The 17,648-nt window shown below is 38.7% G+C and overlaps 3 protein-coding genes across 4 annotated transcripts in view; 2 read left to right on the forward strand and 1 right to left on the reverse strand.

Annotated features, from left to right (window-relative positions):
* The window catches only part of gipc2 (GIPC PDZ domain containing family, member 2), a 51,782-nt gene extending 49,434 nt beyond the window's left edge, over positions 1-2,348 (forward strand). Inside the window, exon 6 of the mRNA XM_057857775.1 lies at positions 45-2,348. Coding sequence (XP_057713758.1) covers positions 45-196 — 152 coding nt within the window. The 3' untranslated portion in view covers positions 197-2,348. The remainder of the gene's footprint in view (positions 1-44) is intronic.
* On the reverse strand, positions 547-5,890 carry txndc12 (thioredoxin domain containing 12 (endoplasmic reticulum)). Its single transcript, XM_057857777.1, has 7 exons — positions 5,714-5,890; positions 5,225-5,285; positions 2,115-2,167; positions 1,966-2,039; positions 1,824-1,893; positions 1,672-1,755; positions 547-1,214 (listed from the first exon to the last, which is right to left on the reverse strand). Exons 1-7 carry the CDS (start codon positions 5,811-5,813, stop codon positions 1,135-1,137), a joined length of 522 nt encoding a protein of 173 aa, XP_057713760.1. The 5' UTR covers positions 5,814-5,890; the 3' UTR covers positions 547-1,134.
* Positions 5,891-6,179: 289 nt separating this feature from the next.
* On the forward strand, positions 6,180-16,704 carry LOC130930466 (transcription factor BTF3 homolog 4). 2 transcript variants are annotated; one of them, XM_057858438.1, is made up of 6 exons: positions 6,180-6,477; positions 6,853-6,915; positions 11,245-11,358; positions 11,450-11,651; positions 16,233-16,292; positions 16,374-16,701. In XM_057858438.1, the coding sequence occupies exons 2-6, from the start codon at positions 6,862-6,864 to the stop codon at positions 16,418-16,420; spliced, it is 477 nt and encodes a 158-aa protein (XP_057714421.1). In that variant the 5' UTR covers positions 6,180-6,477; positions 6,853-6,861; the 3' UTR covers positions 16,421-16,701. The 2 variants fall into 2 exon arrangements, with proteins under 2 accessions (XP_057714421.1, XP_057714422.1); XM_057858439.1 differs by lacking the exon at positions 6,180-6,477 and adding an exon at positions 6,615-6,761 and having other exon boundaries at positions 16,374-16,704.
* The last annotated feature ends 944 nt before the right edge of the window (positions 16,705-17,648 follow it).

A 17,648-nucleotide genomic window follows, 5' to 3' on the forward strand; every position in this document is an offset into this window, starting at 1 on the left:
ACACCAAGTGAAATTTTTATCTTTTCATGAAAATTTCCATCCAGCGGCAACCATGGTAGAGGTGGGCCGCGACAAAAAGAACCCGGATGAGTTCGCCATGGCACTGGACGAGACGCTCGGGGACTTCGCCTTCCCGGATGAGTTCGTCTTTGATGTGTGGGGGGCTATCGGAGACGCCAAGCAGGGGAGGTTCTAGATCAACGACCCTACCTGCCAGTCCTCCTCCTACAAAAACTTGAGGCTTGTCGTCACTGGGTGATGCTTTGGCAAAGTGCATGGGACACTCCTCCTGCCTGAATGCTAAACGTGACAGGCATCATTTTTTAAATACATTTTTAATTAGTTTTATAATATATACACTTTTTTTCTGATTTGCCAGCTTTAATTTTAGCAGCCGTTTATTTCTCTTTTTTTGGTTTATGGGCTATATATGACGTAAAGTTGACTAACTCAATTTGCTGCGATACAATCAGTCAATCACAGCGAAGTCACCGACTCCACATTGGATAATTAAAACCATCAGCAAAACAATTAGCACACATAGCACTCACTACAAGAAACCTTTATTTACAGGGTAAAAAAGGAGGCAAAAATAACAGGATAAAATGAGCAAACAACAAATAAACTCACATTGGCAAGAAATCATCTTTGGAAGCACGTGGTGTCTTCAACATTAGCAGAAACTAATTGCCGTGGCTTTAAGGGTGACGATGCATGTAGTCTACAGAAAGGTTTCCCGACATATACTTTACAGAAACGAACACTAAAGATTATAGCACTAACACATTGGCTGCCATTGACGTCTACTCATGATTCATTTAAACTCATAGCAGAAAAGATGAAAACAGTCAGACAATTGGCCTTGTCAACGGCGCTGAAACAGTTCTACGTGGTTATGTGCCTACTCTATGCGCGTTTTATAAAAGTTGACAGCTTTTTCATAATTGGCGTCTTGATAAAAACCGACCCGTTTTGGAGCCTCAGTGTGGGAAACCCTGATGGAAAGTTGTGCGTCAATTTTGGCACTTGATTGACTTTACATCCATTATTGTACAGTATGTGACAAGTAGTCTTCTGGCTATGGCAGCGTCGTTCGGAGGTGATGTAGCCCTTGCAGCCCTGATGCTTGCCTCCTCACAGCTCGTCTCCCGCGTGAGTGCTCTTGAAGGCATCGCCTGTTAGCTTCTCCTGCGCCTCCTTCATCCCTGACACAACTAAGGAGGCAAATATAACTATGAAAAGACCTATAAAGCAGATTTTGATGTGTATGATGTGAAGGCCTAAAATGGAGCAGCTATTGAACTTCAATGTCTTTTGAGTTAGCCATCTTGATAAAATATATTTATGTACATTTAGAATAACCATCTACATTAGTGCAAAAGTTATACATTTTTTTGGTAAAAATGTTTTTACTAATAGTGTAAAGAGGAAAATATTTAGATATGTATGACAGCAAGCGTGAGATTTTTTTGGAACCAATTTTCAAAAACTTTTGTGGACTGTGTTTAGAGCCTTGTGGGACACCACCACTAAATTTCAAGAGAATCTGATTTCTTGGTAACGATTTTGTACGGTAATGTGGCGTGAGGATTTTCGAATGTGAATTTTGTCAATTGGCTTAATAAAAGTTGGGAAGCAACCAAATGATCAGCTATTAAATGCAGTTCTTACCTTGTTCGGCATTACTGTAAAAATACTTGTAGTTGGGATTGCCGTTTTTGTTGGTGATTTCAGGGCGGACTTTACCACTGGGATCTGTGAGAATTTCAACTGGTTATTTACCGATCATTTGGCAGTGAAGGATCGGCATTGTGTCAGCACACCTAGGAATAGGATGCGCGGGATGTAGCCTCCGTCGGGGGTGAAGTCCCCATCCTTTGGTTCCTCTTCGTCCTTTCGCCAGCAATGGAAATGAGTGTGAACAACAATGTACCTGCAGTGGAATATTTACTGACTGGTTCTCACTTCCAGGTTGACCATCACAAAGTTGTGGGCAAGTTCTGCGATTTCCTTGGATTCTGCAAATTTGGGCTTTAAGGCTGATAAAGAGTCCAAACAAAACTGTTAGCTTCTACATCACACATGTGCCGCGTCTGCGTCGTTCACCCATTTACCTTTACAGGCTCCGCACCAAGTCTTGTGGATGATGACCATGAGAGGCAGACCACTAGCCACCATGTATAAACACAAGTTTAGTGAAATTGGACTTTTTGTTATCAGCTGTGGCTTTGGAATAACATTTGGACAGATGATGAAATACAGTAATTTCCATAAGGTTAAGGCTTTTTGTACAAATGTGGGTGCCGTGTGACTATAGGCTTTGAAAAACGTTTGGGGGTGGGATGAACACTGCTGTTGGCGTCACATTCTAAAGTTGTTTGTTGTTAATTGTTAAGTGATTGAACATTAGGTGCTGCTGTGTCAATAACGGTATTACGGAACATGTTAAAGTGCCTGCGACAGCTTAAAAAATCTTAAAAAGCATTTTTATGTGAATTAGAATCATATTTTGAGACGATTCGACTATATACTGTACAACAATTTGGCAAAGTGCAGATTATGAGAAATTAGTCTTTTAATCTGATGTTTAGCCACGCCTGTCATTATAGCGCTGTAGCGTCCCCAGCTACAGGATGACATCGGCAGGGTCACAATTTCAGCTGATTTACAATTCAGCCCATTGAGAGGGAATTATTCAGAATGAGGAAAATGCGACACAGAGCAGCAAAATATCATTGTTTCAATCTCTACTCCAACATTTTTACAGGATATTCTTTTTATCCAAGTATTTTCCCCCAATTGCTAAATAACAGTCTTGTGCTAAATGGAATAATTAATATTAAAATTTCATTTATTCAGTACAACAGGGCAAAATTACGGCATTATGTTCAAAACTGTTGACTTCTTGCACCTCCCCAACGGTATTTTATGCCATCGTCGTTAGTCCGGCTTTTGTCATTTCCCTGTGCTGGCTTCAGAGACGGAGGAAAGAGCGTAAAACAAAGCAGGAGGCGTGACAGCTACCCGACATGCTAACCCAAACTGAGCTGCGTTTCCAAGTCTTATTCACGCCTTTCGAAAACAAAAAGCACACAAAACCACCCCGTATCATGTCACACGGCGGCGGGGTTGACCGGACAGCCTTCACCGATCGGCGGCGAGCAAACTCGTCATTCCCCTGCTGTGGGCAGGAATGCTCGTTGAGGGGGAAGCAGCTGGAGAATGACCGCCGGGCAAACCGGCCGATGTCGGAGGAGCGCGTGGCTGCTCGAGCCCAACCCGAAGACAGTGGTCTATCGACCCTACTCACGTGACGTCACAGCCACGCCCCCACGCCATGTTGTCCGTATACTCGTCATGTTAATGCATTAGCGCTTCGTAAATTCCTCCTATTATGGCGTGTTTTTCTGCTCGTTAACATTAATAATCAAAATGGTGAAGTCGTGTGTGGCGGTCGGTTGCAAAAACAGAGAAGATAGACGGAGAGACCCGGAGAGGAGACCGAGATTGACTGCTGCACTTCGACGAGAAAACTGGGCTCCAAACGACTACCACAGATTATGTAGTAGTCATTTTATATCTGGTAAGATACATTTAATATATATTTAGAGGGTTTTGGGCTGACAACCACAATTAAGATCATTGCTAGGCTAATCGCCGACAACATACACCCAGACGTTGTGAATGAACTACCCGAAAATATATAATTAATTATAAGGGGATAATCAGACAGTTGTCATACAATTAATTTACAATTTCACTATTGAGGTCAAAAGCCAAAAAATAAATTCAACTAGGGACAATCTGGAGTAGTGCTATCGCACTTCATATTTATTACATATTATATATGTATGTAGTGAGAGTGCTATCGCTAAACCATATAAACATTAAAAGCCCTAGCTCCATTGACAAATGACATGAAATACATTAGACTTGACAGTGGATGTTAGCAAGAACAAAAGATTTTGAATTGAAAATTTCATAACTCACCTTCCTGATCACACGATAGATTCCTGCCGAATTTTCGTGGACGAGGACCTGTTTTACCCAACCAGCAACGAAGTATATATAGGTCTCCAAGCTCTTAAAGTTTTTCAAACTTTCGTGAGAATAGGCTGATTTTGTGTGGACAAGATAGTTGTAAATATCAGGGTAGCTAGCAGATGTCAGGCAAAGACGGCGAAGACAGCGGGTCGAAAAAAATCATTTTGGGCATCAAATATGGATCTGGTGAATGGATAAACTGAAGCTTTTCCACATAACGGCTTTTAAGCAACGCATCCAATGAGTTTACAGCGTCAGATAACACCGGGGCTTCCATGAATTGCTCTATAACTTGCACGACTAATTGAAAACAATGAGAATAAGTCTAAAAAATACGGACAATATGGCGGCCGGATACAGCGACATGTCATTTTGTGACGTAGGTGAGTAGGGTCTATTGCTGGGCTTGCGAAGAGGGCCGGAAGTCTGGACGATCTAGCCAACCACAAATAAGAGCGGGGGGCTTCACGAGCTTAGACAGATGCCGTTCTCCCGGCAGGCATGCGAAGGAACCGCAAACGAGAGCGGGGGGGGGGGGGGGGGGGGGGGTTTATGAGCATAAGCAGAGTATAGCATTCTCCCGGCAGGTACACGAAGAGGACCGAGGGGGCCGGTCGTTGGCAGAGTGGCATTTTTGGTGGACAAGGAGCATTGTCAGCCACAAAATGCAAGCCACCTCCCTATTAAAACGTGCCATAATCCCAGTATTTGACGAAATACAAAACACGATGTTAACTCACTTCCTCTTAATTCTCATGGTCCCACAGTTGTCGGACTTGTTTTGGCCAATCTCGGGGTGAACGGGAACATTTTGAAACCCAAAAAGGCTCAAATGCCTCGCCCTGGTGCAGTAACAAAACCCTGCAGCACATTTGGCATGCGTGATGCGAAAAATAAACTAATTAATCCGCAAAATAAGCTGAATCCGCAGCCCATATGCATGCTATAAAGCAATGCTGCATTATGAGATGCTGACCCGGGTGACGTCACATTCACATTCGTCCACAACCCGAGGTTGGAGCCGGAAGTCACTCATTTTCATGGCGCGCGATTTAAAAAATTGATTAAATAAAAGGATCGCTTGCACACACCTCCAAGCGGTCCATTTTATATTAAATACCGCGTGAAATACGAAATAAACATGGTTTTTGCTGTCATAGGCACTTTTAATCCAGCTCACCTGGCAGCTGCCTCGTTCTTTCCATCTTCCAGCGACCTCCAGTGGATGTTGTCGCCAAACCCTACAAAAGCAAGAGTCACTTAACTCATTGGCTTGAATTGGCGGTGATAGACGTCCGATCCATTTGAACAGTGATGGTCTCAGTTTAAGTGGATTGGGTATATAAATAAGTAAAAATGGTTCTTTCGCAAAAATCGGTGTTAAGTTGAAAACCCTTGATCGGGAAATGTGTGGCTGTTATCATTGATATTCACCCAGATATCATAAAATTAAAAGATAAATCTCGGTAATTTGCTCAAAACCAACACAACCATCATCTAGATAAAATACGTCAAACCAAGTTAAATTTTGATACTCCAGTGACTTAAAATGGATTTGTTGTTTGGAATTTTGGGAATGTAAGACGAACCCGGATGTCCTGAATGAGCTCAAAACATTGGAATGATTGGGAAAAGTGGACAAGCTAGCAATGTTCGACCATTAACCCACCTCTGCCGCTCGACACGCCAACGACATGTTGAACCCACGAAAAGGTTAGCAAAGCGTAAAAAGTCGTAAACAAAACGGCGTTGAATAAAACAGTCTGCATCTCGCTTTCTTGATGGCAAACTGGCCTTGATCGACTCGTACACTACACTGCTGGAAGAGCGACTTGCGTCTAACCCGGATGTCCAACGGTGTACGTTTCACAATAAAAGTACATAGGATGCGCTCACTTTTTACAGCGTATAGTTCGTTGATTATGCGCATGTTTTTTTCCTCATTATTCATGATAAAGCACAAACGTATACAAATGATAAATAATAGCTTCACCCAAGAAGATGTATCGATGTCTTTTAAAGTTTAATACAGTATTTTGCTCAGCCTGAGGTCACGTGACTTCTACTCGACCGCGTGTTCCGGTGCGCTGCTCCGTGTCATCAAGGTAAACAACAAAACGCTGTCCTCACACCGGCGGTGAACATAAAATCCAATTTTATAAGTATGAAATTATTGAAATGAGTCATTCAGGCCTTGAAATATTTCCAGCGCTATCCAATACAAAGTCAAACAAGAATGGTGTTGTTTATATAGGTGTCTGACACATTACCGACCTCTGAAAAATATTGTTGACGTTTATTCGGAAAGGACAAACGGAAGTATTGCATACGTTTAACGAACAGCTTTGCTATCCACGAGCCTGAGAACGAGAAGGAGGCATCCGCTGAAGCTCCAGTCTAAACACCGTTATAATCTGTCTGTTTTTCCTAAAGGTAAACGCATTATTTGATTTACAATTTTATTTCACGCCGCTGTGTAGTTTAAATCACCAAAATAGCATTGTTTAATCGCGCGGCTGTCATCTTTCATAGTTAGCCTCACGCTCGGCTATTATTAGCCACGGTAGCTTTTGAACAATGTGTACAATTTGTAACACCTGCTTAATAATGTGTCATGATTTATACTGAGCCCAACTAATTGAAACGGTAAATTTAAATGTAGCCTTAAGAAAACTGTTTAGTTCTGTCGTATTCAGAGGGTCTGATTCAACACATAAGTGAGAACAATGTTTATTTTGTACACTTTGGGAGGTGTGTAATATTCTTGGTTTTGATTTTTTTTTGTTTGTTTGTTTTTTTGGCACACAGAACAGCAAGATGAATCAAGAGAAGCTCGCCAAACTCCAAGCACAAGTCCGGATAGGTGGAAAAGTAGGATCCTTTTATATTACTTTGTAAAGTCTTGGCTTTGTGAAATGCAAAGAACTGTGTTTAAAAAATTTTTTAAATTAATATAGCATAGAGCTGTGGTTCTAAACCTGGGTTCGATCGAACCCCAGGGGTTCGGTGAAGGTTAAGAGACACAGGGCCCTATTTTTAGTCCCTAATTTACAGGATTTATTCCAATTCTTTCTACTGCTAGTCCTCTATCTGATGGGAGGAGAAGCTGGTTTGCTCAGTGGAAGGTTTACTCTCACTTGGTATGAGTGACTGCGTTGACATAAAAAAAAAAAAAAAACATTTGCCTCATATTTTATGCTATGAAAATAGTACATGAGGCAAGGATGCGATAGAATAAGAATGTCAATATGAAAACTGAAATAGAAAGGGTTTAATTTCATTTTTCAATGGGGAAAAGCAAATCAAAAGGAAAAAAATATTTGTTGTGAATTCAGTTTTTTGGATTTGTTAGAAGAATCATACTAGTATGTATTTTCTTAACATAATGGCTGTGTACAAATTTAGCTGTCATTTTGTGCAGGGTGTTTCATTAAATTTGTAGTCATTTGAAATGTAAACGTGACAGAAACTGCATGGTCAATGTCCACCAAATTTGACTGAAAAATTCTAAGATATGCACATTGGTCCAGTCTTGGTTTAGTGGTCTGATGATGCTGCAGGCGTAAACATATCATCATGCATTTTGACCTTTTTTAAAAAACATGCTGACTAAATGAGAAAAAATTTGAATGGGAATTCATTTGGGCTTTAGCATGCTAGCTTAGATATATTGATTTTGAATTTGAAAAAAAAAAAAAAAAGATTTTTATAATTCCAAAGGGTTCGGTTAATGAACATGTGAAACTCGTGGGGTTTGGTACCTTTAGCAAGGATAAGAACCACTGGCATAGAGCGACCATTTTAGTCGGTCCAGTCCAGCTAAATTGTGTGTCGATGTTAGTTGCTAGTCAATTTTTTAATTTAATTTATTTGATTTTAGGCAAGGCGAGGCAAATTTATTTGTATAGAAAAATTCAACACAAATGACTTTGTGTTGAATTGTTCGATATAACTGCATAAATATATGTATAAACAAGTATTTCTGTCATCGATTTATCGGATGATTAAATAAATGATTAATCGGATGAGGGCTGCAGCTATTGATTATTTTAGTAGTCGATCAATCAATGAACTCGTTAGTTTGAATAATCTTGTATTAGGATAAGGAACATAAAAAAATTAAAATACCTGAGGTGAGCCTCAAATGGTATTAAAATAAATAAATAAATGAGGATCTAATTACAACAAAAGAACAATTGGCTAACTTACATAGTAAAAGCTAAAATACGATAAAATGCTAACTTTTTTTTTTTTACACTGCTCTTAAGAAATGGTTCAAACATATATTCCCACAAAAAAGGCTAAATATACCTGTAAACATTAGCTCAAACAAAAACTTAGCTTATGTTGGTCTTAACAGGGAGCCGCTAGATTCAGCCATGTAAAATGAGTTATGTCATATTCACTGTTGCCACCAGAGGGCAGTATCCACCCAAATTAATAAAACTGAATGCAAACACTTTCAAAACGCACCATTACAACGCTACTTTAATTAAACGAATACTCAAAGCAGCAAAATATAATTCAAATCTTTTTTCCAATCGAATTACTCAATTTGATCTATTAATCGTTGCAGCACCAAATTGTACTAATATTACTTTTTTCAATTCCATTCACAATTTAACTTGTTGTTCCAGGCATACTGTAGGTAACGATGACAAAATGGGTGACTATTTCCTTCAAAAATAATACTTTATTACAGCTTCCTGACTTAACTGTAGTCTACATCTGTACTGTTTACAGTACATAAATCTTCTGAGTGTGAAACAGAAAAAGAATTTCTCAGTACACAAATAAGACAAAAGTCCTGTTCATTCAAAAAAAAAAAAAAAGTGATACAGATTGAATTTTTTTTTTCTTGTGGTCAAAGCGTTGATATAAATTGTGTCAAAGACTCACTTATTTTCTTTAAGCAAGCTAAACAACAAAATCGAATAAGGAGGAGACAGACTAATGAATCAGTCTTCTTTATCAAACAGTTGTTCATAAATACAATCTGAAGCTAATTTAAAAGCACACTCACTTGTATGGCAATTTAGTTTGAATGGGATCTTGTGCTCAAAGGAGATCAAGCTGTTAAAGGAATGGGTTTGTGGTTTCTTTATAAAAAGAAGTGAGACAATTTGCGATATAAAAATATCTCAAGTGCTAAAATTCTTCTCCAATACAAACGGACACTTTAAGACACTGATTTGCATAATTGCTAACTAGTGCTAAGTAGTAACGTCTCATCAACAAAGAATACAAACAATACAATTGGCTTCATTTACTTACCTCTGACGGTCGCACACAGGATCTAACAACACACACGACTCAAAACAATCTTTTGCATAAATATTATTGATTCAGCAGCCCTACCTGAGTGTAGCAGTGAACTCTTTCTCGCTCTAATACTGGTGCGCGCGGAGCCTCATGTCACACAAACAAGGACCCAAACGAGACTGCTCATAGCTGCCGTTAAAAATCGATTATCAAATTCGTCGGCAACTAATTTATTAATCGATTTTAATTGATTAGTTGTTGCGGCCTTTTAATTCAAAGTGCTTTACATCACCTAAAAATCCTAAGAACCGAGTCTTAAGAAATTCACAACTGTCTTTCACATGAAATTCATTTACACTAGGTGATTTCTCTTCCTTTAATGTTTGATTTTCAGTAGCAATGTCATCGAAAAAAATGGCTGACACCGGACTGAAATCTACACACCTGTCATTTTTCCACAAATCAATACAATTCAGTTTTTTTTACCCAAACATTGACCAATATAAAATGTTGAAAATTGCTCGCTGCCTTTGATAACGCTCAACAACAATGCCGTTTTTTTATTTTCCTAAAAAGTAAAGCAAAAGGTTTGGGCGGCAGATGTAAAGTTTCTGCACAGCAATATTTACAGCCCGCAAGCCATAGTTTTTCTGAACCCCCTGACATCAGCGTTCTCTTTATGGCGAGAAGGGGAGGGAGCGAGTGAGTTCCGGGCTGCCAGCTGTTGTCCACATTTCAACCCCTTGACTGTTTGCTTTACGCCCTGGTAAACACATAGTTTGAACGTGATCAAATCTCACTTTGTCAATGACATAAATGGATTTGAAGTATTCTCTTCTTACTGTATTCAGTTGAATGGCCATGCATTAGTTTTTTTAATGTTCTAGAATTCAGTCTTTTTTAAAGGACCTTATATTACATTAAAATGCGATTAATTCGATTAGATGATTACAAATCTTGTTATTAATTAGTTAGAAAATGTTTAATTGCCTGACAGCACTATGTATACAGTACTTCATTGGACGAACAAACATTGGCCCAACGAATGGGGTGTGTGCCACATCTGAGAAACTTTTTTTTTTTTTTTTTTAAACTAAACAGTGTCACCGCCCTAAAAATGTGTGTCGGCCCACCAGGTAGTGCCTGGTACGCCTGAAGGCCAGTCCACCTCGGAATACAGTGAGATGTAAGGCTGCCCAAATGATTATTTTGATATTTGACTAATCAGTGTTTATTTTTTGATTACTGACTATGCAAAGGACTGAAAAAGTTAAACTGGTATTAGGTGAAAATATATCAAAAAGTGTCCCTTTTAATGGTATTAATATAAGAATGTAAAAAGTGTTGATTGCAAGAAAACTAAAACACACAGGAAACCTGACGAGAAATTGGGTAGATCCTGTTTCAAGGTAAATAATGCAACAGAAAATGGAAAAGAAAAAAAAAGAAAAAATCTATTCCTGATAACACATGCCTGACGAGAATAGAAAACAAGTTGCTTTTTTTTTTTCTACTAAGTGTAAAGCTTACAGTTAGCGGCATAGCAAACTTCCGGTGTACATTTAAAAAATAAAGGCACGTCATGTTCAACATGTATATAAAGAGTTTTGATGGGCTCTAATTGGCAGAGAATAAAAATAGCATTGGTTTTCTCACCTATTTCATATTCTGCACTTAGCTAGCTTTCAAATGACTCATTATGCCTTGCATTTTAATATTTATGATTTCTAATATAGTTTGTTTTATTTAAGAAAAACAGTTTATTGCATTTGAATGGGTGATTTATTGATGTATTGTCACTACATTAGTGATGGAATTGGTTTAAAAATTGACAATATTATCGCATATCGGCAATAATTTATGAGACGATATATCGCCTCCTAAAAATTTTTATCGCAACAGGCCTATGTGTAGCTCACTTTGAGTCTTGTTTCTAAGGGAACAGCTCGCAGGAAGAAAAAGGTGGTTCACAAAACTGCAACGGCCGACGACAAAAAGCTACAAGGCTCTCTGAAGAAGCTCTCCGTGAACAACATTGCTGGAATAGAGGAGGTGAAGCATTTTAAGCATTTTTTTCATCCTTCATTAGTTCATGTTACATTCTGTCCATTGACGTCGTTATTATACCAATTTCGTCCCGTAGGTGAACATGATCAAAGATGACGGCACGGTGATCCACTTCAACAACCCCAAGGTGCAGGCGTCGCTTTCGGCCAACACCTTCGCCATCACGGGCCACGCTGAGACCAAGCAGCTGTCCGAGATGCTCCCCGGCATCCTCAGCCAGTTGGGCGCCGACAGCCTCAGCAGCCTGCGCAAGCTAGCCGAGCAATTCCCGCGACAAAGTATGTATATTAAAAAAACAAACACACACAATGCACAGTTCTTAGGAATATTTAATTTTAAATTAATGTTGTTGCAAACCCTGGTGGTAAAGAAGCCCACTAGTGACCCAGCATGTTTTTAAGAAAGAATCCATGAAAATCAAAAATTTGACAGGAATTTTGAAATTCTGACTTATGTGCTATTATAAGCCACTTATTAATGATACTTAAATGTAGTTATGTATGAAATGACAATATATAGCATCAAAACGTTATAAAATGGCATGTTGCCTATACCTCGATATGTTGGGTAGAAAGCAAATGGACAGGCCTGCTGCCCTTATGCACTTACTGGTCAAAGAAAGCATAGCATATAAACTATGCTAACAATGACCTCTGGATGTCTGCAAACAAACATGCTAGGCTAGCAGAAATGTTTAATCAATATGAATTAGTGGTGGATCTGTGCTGTATATGATCCAAGTACATCAGTCTGTGATGACTCAAATTGCACTTACATTGTGTTCACAAATACAGAAAGTTGCATTCACCTCATAACAGACTAGGGATCTCCCGAACGCATATTTTTGCACCGAGTCTGGGTCACCTGATTTTGAGAATCTGCCGATACCGAATCCCAATCCGATCCCGGGGGGAAAAAATGTTTTTTTTTTTTGTTTTTTTTGTTTTTGTTTTTTTTTGTTTTTTAACAAAGGTTCCAAACATGTTACGGAATTCCTCTTCCGCCTCTTCCGGGAGTATCACAATAAATAAATAAATAACTCGATCCCTTTCACCTGATTCCGATCCGCTAAAAAATTCCCCGATTTCCAATCACGTGATCGGATCGGGAACATCCCTAAAACAAACAGTCAAAAATAATAGCAAGTCAAACATACGTCATTCAAAGTCATGGTTTTAAAACGAAACTAAAATGATCACATAATAACAAACTAACATAACAAGCAAGTCATGAAACATCTGGAACAGTAACTGAAGAAATAATTATCACAGAACATGAATTTTGAAGGCTACATTTTACAATATTGTTTACATATTTTGCTTTGTAGCCAATTGGGTTAAAGCGTCACGGTGGTTCATTTGCTGTATGGTGCCGACAAGTGGTCTTGAAGCCAAAGATGTCAACAATGTTGAAAATTCAATGGAAATTGGTTTCAAAGAATAACATGAATGTGCTTGTACAGTGGTCTGAAAATGTATCTGAACCTTTTGGAATTTCTTACATTTCTGCATAAAATCCCCATCAAATGTGATCTGATCTTTATCAAAATCACACAGATGAAAAAAACAGTGTCTGCTTTAACCAAAACCATCCAAACATTTATAGGTTTTCATATTTTAATGAGGATTGCATGCAAACAATGACAGAAAGGGGGAAATAAGTAAGTGAACCCTCCGCCTAAGGAGACTTAAAGAGCAATTGAAACCATGTTTTGCCAAACAATTTAAGTCAGGTGTGTGCCCAATCATTGATGAGTGGTTTAAAGCTGCTCTGCCCACTATAAAACACACATCTGGTAAGAATTATGCTGATGAGAAGCATTGTCTGATGTGCATCATGGCTCGGTCAAAAGAGCTGTCTGAAGACCTGTGATCAAGGATTGTTGATTTGTATAAAGCTGGGAAAGGATTCAAAATCATCTCTAAAAGTGGCAAATAAGAATGGGAGAAGTGAGGGGGCGAATGCTGTCATATTATGTCATAATATGTTGTATTTTTTATTAAATCGTGGCATTTTGCTAACGTGATTTAAATCAGCCATATCGTGATAGAGGATTTTTCCCTTATCGCACGTATTTAGTCTTAAAAAAAGGCACAGTTTTGAAATAGTTTTAACAGACAAAAAATACAATACAAATCTGAGAGCTGGGACAGGTTTGTTGCCATACCGACCATAAGATGTCGTAATTGCGCTTTCAAACGTATCAGCAGATGCCGTTAGAATGTGGATAATACTGTATATTTACTGTATACTTTGTATGCATTCTTTTTATCACTGTTTTAGCCTGGCAGGGTAGGAGTAGCCTGTTGACCCGCCAGGCTTACGAAGCAGGGGCTGACAGGCACCTTGTAGCTCATTCATACTGTACATACAGAATCAAACACTTTTATTTTGACATCGGCGCCGTAAAATTGTGGATTTGTGATTTGCGTGAACAAGTGTGTGCACTTAACTGCACTTTCCTCACTTTTGTGTCCGCTGTTACATTCGCGCATTCGCCTCCTCCCAGTCAAAACGGATTGGACGTCAATGGCAGGCAATGAGTTCCCCAGGAAGTGACCCAAAACCAAAAGAAAATGACTCCAAATTAACCAGAAGTAACCTGAAAATGCCCCAAAATCGTCAGGATGCAGCTTGGAAATAGGGTTGCCACCTTTCAGTAATAGGAAATACGGGACGCACCCAAAGCTGTACAGTCAGAAAAAAGGACATCCCCAAAAATCCTAAAATACATAGAAATGTATCTATCTATATATATTCCGTATTAGTTCAATACGAAACGCAACATTTGATTCCCAATTATGGATCGTTCCTTATTTTGAGGGACAGGTGGCAACCCTACTTGGAAATGCTCGAAAAATGAACAGGAAATGATGCAAAATTTACAGGAAGTTACCCGTAAGTACCTGTAGTACATCAAATGAACTCTGTCTGCCATTGACAGCGATAGATGTCCAGTTCACTTCAACTGGAAGGACTGATTTTAAATGCTCATCTTATTGACGCGACACTTCTGTTATAAAGCAATGAGGGAAACCATGTAATATGACATACAAATTCAATAAATGGAAAAAAATATGAACATGTAATCATTTATTTATAAAGTTTATTCACCAATGCAAGAAATGTAAACTGCTCCTTTAGGGATGACAACTACAACCTGGATTGTTGAAATTTTCCTGGTCCTGATTGCGTGCGCACCTTGGTCACATGGTGGCAGTGTTGCGCCGCAGATAAACACTGACAGTCGCAGACAATAGAAGTAATAACCTGTTTTTTGGCGTTAGTGTTGTTCTTTTTCTTGTCAAAGAATTTTCCTGAGGCATTTGTGAATATTTATTGCTTTAAGAGTTAAATCACACAATGTAATGCTAATTTTCAGTCTAGCTTGGACAAGGGCGTAGGTTTGTTCTTAACATTGGTAGGGACAATATAACAGGATAACCTGTATGTACACTTTTTCAGGGGACGCGACATTAATAAGACCAAACACATTGGGTGAAAGGGGGTCAGGGCTACATTTCTCACGTGTATGAACCTAATTAATTGATATGTTAAATGATTCATGCAAAATAAATCTGTATTGACTTACACGAACTTTCATGTGTACAGTATTGGTTCAGGTGGTGGACCGTTCGATTGAAAAACTACTAAAGAAACATTTTGAAAAACATCCAGAATAAATGTCTGAATTTATTAGTAAATTTAAATTGCAATATTTGTACATAATTTAAATTGTCTTACACAATGAACACAAACTTGTTAATAATCTCTTAAATATCCAGGAATGCAAAAAATAAACATTTGTCTTATTGACACCACTTAACATTGTCAGAAAAAAAAAAATATATATATATAACTGGGAAAAAAAAACTCTTAATGAATAACAAAAATAAATTAAAATGGAGCCTTCCTTCAGGTAAAACACGACTGCTTTTGTCCACAAGCACTGCCAAACTCAACAAAAAAATGAAAGCTCCTTTGGGCTGCTTTCAGACCACATAAATAAAATAAAAGTGAAAATTGGGAGAAAGGGGTAAACTTCGGTTCACTACATTTTTCGCAGTTTAATTAATGTTAACTATAGAAAACACATGCAGGAAGACACTTCTCTCTAAGCAGCTTGCTACTCAAGTTCTGCAGGTAAGCAAATTCACACATATTAATGTTATGCTAACTCTGACGCAGGTCGGACTTTCTGTAGCAAAATTACTGGTGTGTTCCCAACCTCCACAACATTGACATCTTTTTACATTACTTGCAGTGGCTGCTGCTGGCCCAAAAAAACTTTGAATATCCCCAATGTCTAATATGTAATGTGTGTGTGTATGTGTGGGGGGCGGGGGGGGGGGGGTTGAATTCATCAGCCAATCAAACGTGTCTTTAAGTGAGGAAAAAATTGACTGGCACACTCAGCAGGTGAAAAGGGTTAAATGTAAGTCTGAACATAATGAAAATAATTCACTTAATAATAGTAGGGTCAGTTCTATTCTTACAAGATATGGGAAGACAATCTAAATTACTTATATAACTGAACCCATTACAAAAAGTTGGTGGGGACACTTTGAGCATCCTGAAAATTTGGTAGTGTTATGTCCCTGCCGTCGATATGCAAACATACGCCCTTGAGTTTGGATGGCATCTTCAATTGTATATTAGAATTAAGCTAACAGGTTTTTGGAAACAAAAATGACTTGTGGTCACCGAAATCGACCTAATTTTTTTTTCTCGAGTTACCATCTCGATCATTAAATCGAATCTCATATCCATTCCATTCAAACTGCGATCATTTGTCCAGTTGGATTAGTTGTCTGTAAAATGCACGTGTTGTTGTGTGACATGCCTTGTTTTGGTTGCAGCGATGGACATGAAAACTGTAAAGGAAGAAATTGCAGAGGAGGATGACGACGCAGTCCCAGGTAAGCAACCCTCCCTGGAGACTCCTCAGTAAATCTTTTGATCGCTTCTAAACGAGAACTCTCTTGTTTTTGTTCTGGCAGATCTTGTGGAGAACTTTGATGAAGCCTCAAAGAACGAAGCCAACTGATCTCTCGTTCGCTGCCAACTTTTTTGTTATTTAATCTGTCGCACGCTCGCTCGTTCAGAGGCTTCCCTGGTGCGTGGAGACGGTTGTTACAGGTGGAGTGCATCCTCATTGTCATCACCGTGAAAAGTGGTTTTGAATGCGGGATCCCCAAGTCGGCACCCAAAGGACTCTTATCGGATTTAAAAAGGTGCTTTCCACATGGCTTGTATTTAAGAGATGCTTTATGAGAGGATGGCAATAAAAAATGATTTTACGTAATGTGGCTGGAAAAGATTTAATATAACTTTTGAGGGGAACATTGCTGTTTTCTGCTTTTTATTTCCCAGGGGAGAAGGTACAATTACTGTACATTAATAGGCAGCTTCTTCCAACTGTATAGTGATTTATTGAACTTTTCAACATTTTAACGGATATGCATGTGTAAAAATAGGTTACGGGCAGTAAAAAAGAAAACGCCATTGACGGCGATATACGTCCAACCTTGACATACGATCGCCTCAACACACGATCTTTTTGACATCCGATGTAAAATTTGACTCGCCATTTGTTTCTATATCCGACAACATGCTCGAAATACGACAATTTATGACAGCGCCGCAGTTTGTTTTCCCGCAAGACGGACGCACCGCGGATTTTCTTGTGAGACAAATCAACATAGTGCAGGTGGCGAAAAAAGGTAAGGCTTACCATTTAAATGAAGATGCAAATGATAGAAAATTATGAGTGTGCCGTCCGTGAACTCGCTCAACAATACGGCCGGAGAATGTCTACGATTTCGACGGTCCTCCTCCGACCTCTGTTTGCCAGTCTTTTTAAGTTAAGGTGACAGATATTATTGCCAAAAAATAGCCAGCTATATCAGGTTTTTAATCATTTATTTCAGAACTTGTGCAACACAACATGCCTACTGTCCGCCGGAGCTGAACAAAGTGAAAGTAAACCACGCAAAACACATCCCCTACGTTAGAACCCGATTTGTTTGCCATTGGCAGTGTATCAAATACTTGTTCTCCCCACTATAGGGGCCCCTCAATGACCATTTATATTTTACTTTACATTCACTTATTTCTTTTTTTATTTAAATCATTGTCTGATTAAATGTTATGTTCTACTCAATATATACTTAAAATTTTAACATTAAATATTTGAAATATATGTTTTCCTTTTTTTTTTTTTTTGGAAACAAGGCAGGCATAGCACTCTCAGTTGTATTGTAGCCTATGTATGT

This window comes from Corythoichthys intestinalis, chromosome 14 (genome assembly GCF_030265065.1).
Source record: "Corythoichthys intestinalis isolate RoL2023-P3 chromosome 14, ASM3026506v1, whole genome shotgun sequence".
NCBI lineage: Eukaryota > Metazoa > Chordata > Actinopteri > Syngnathiformes > Syngnathidae > Corythoichthys > Corythoichthys intestinalis.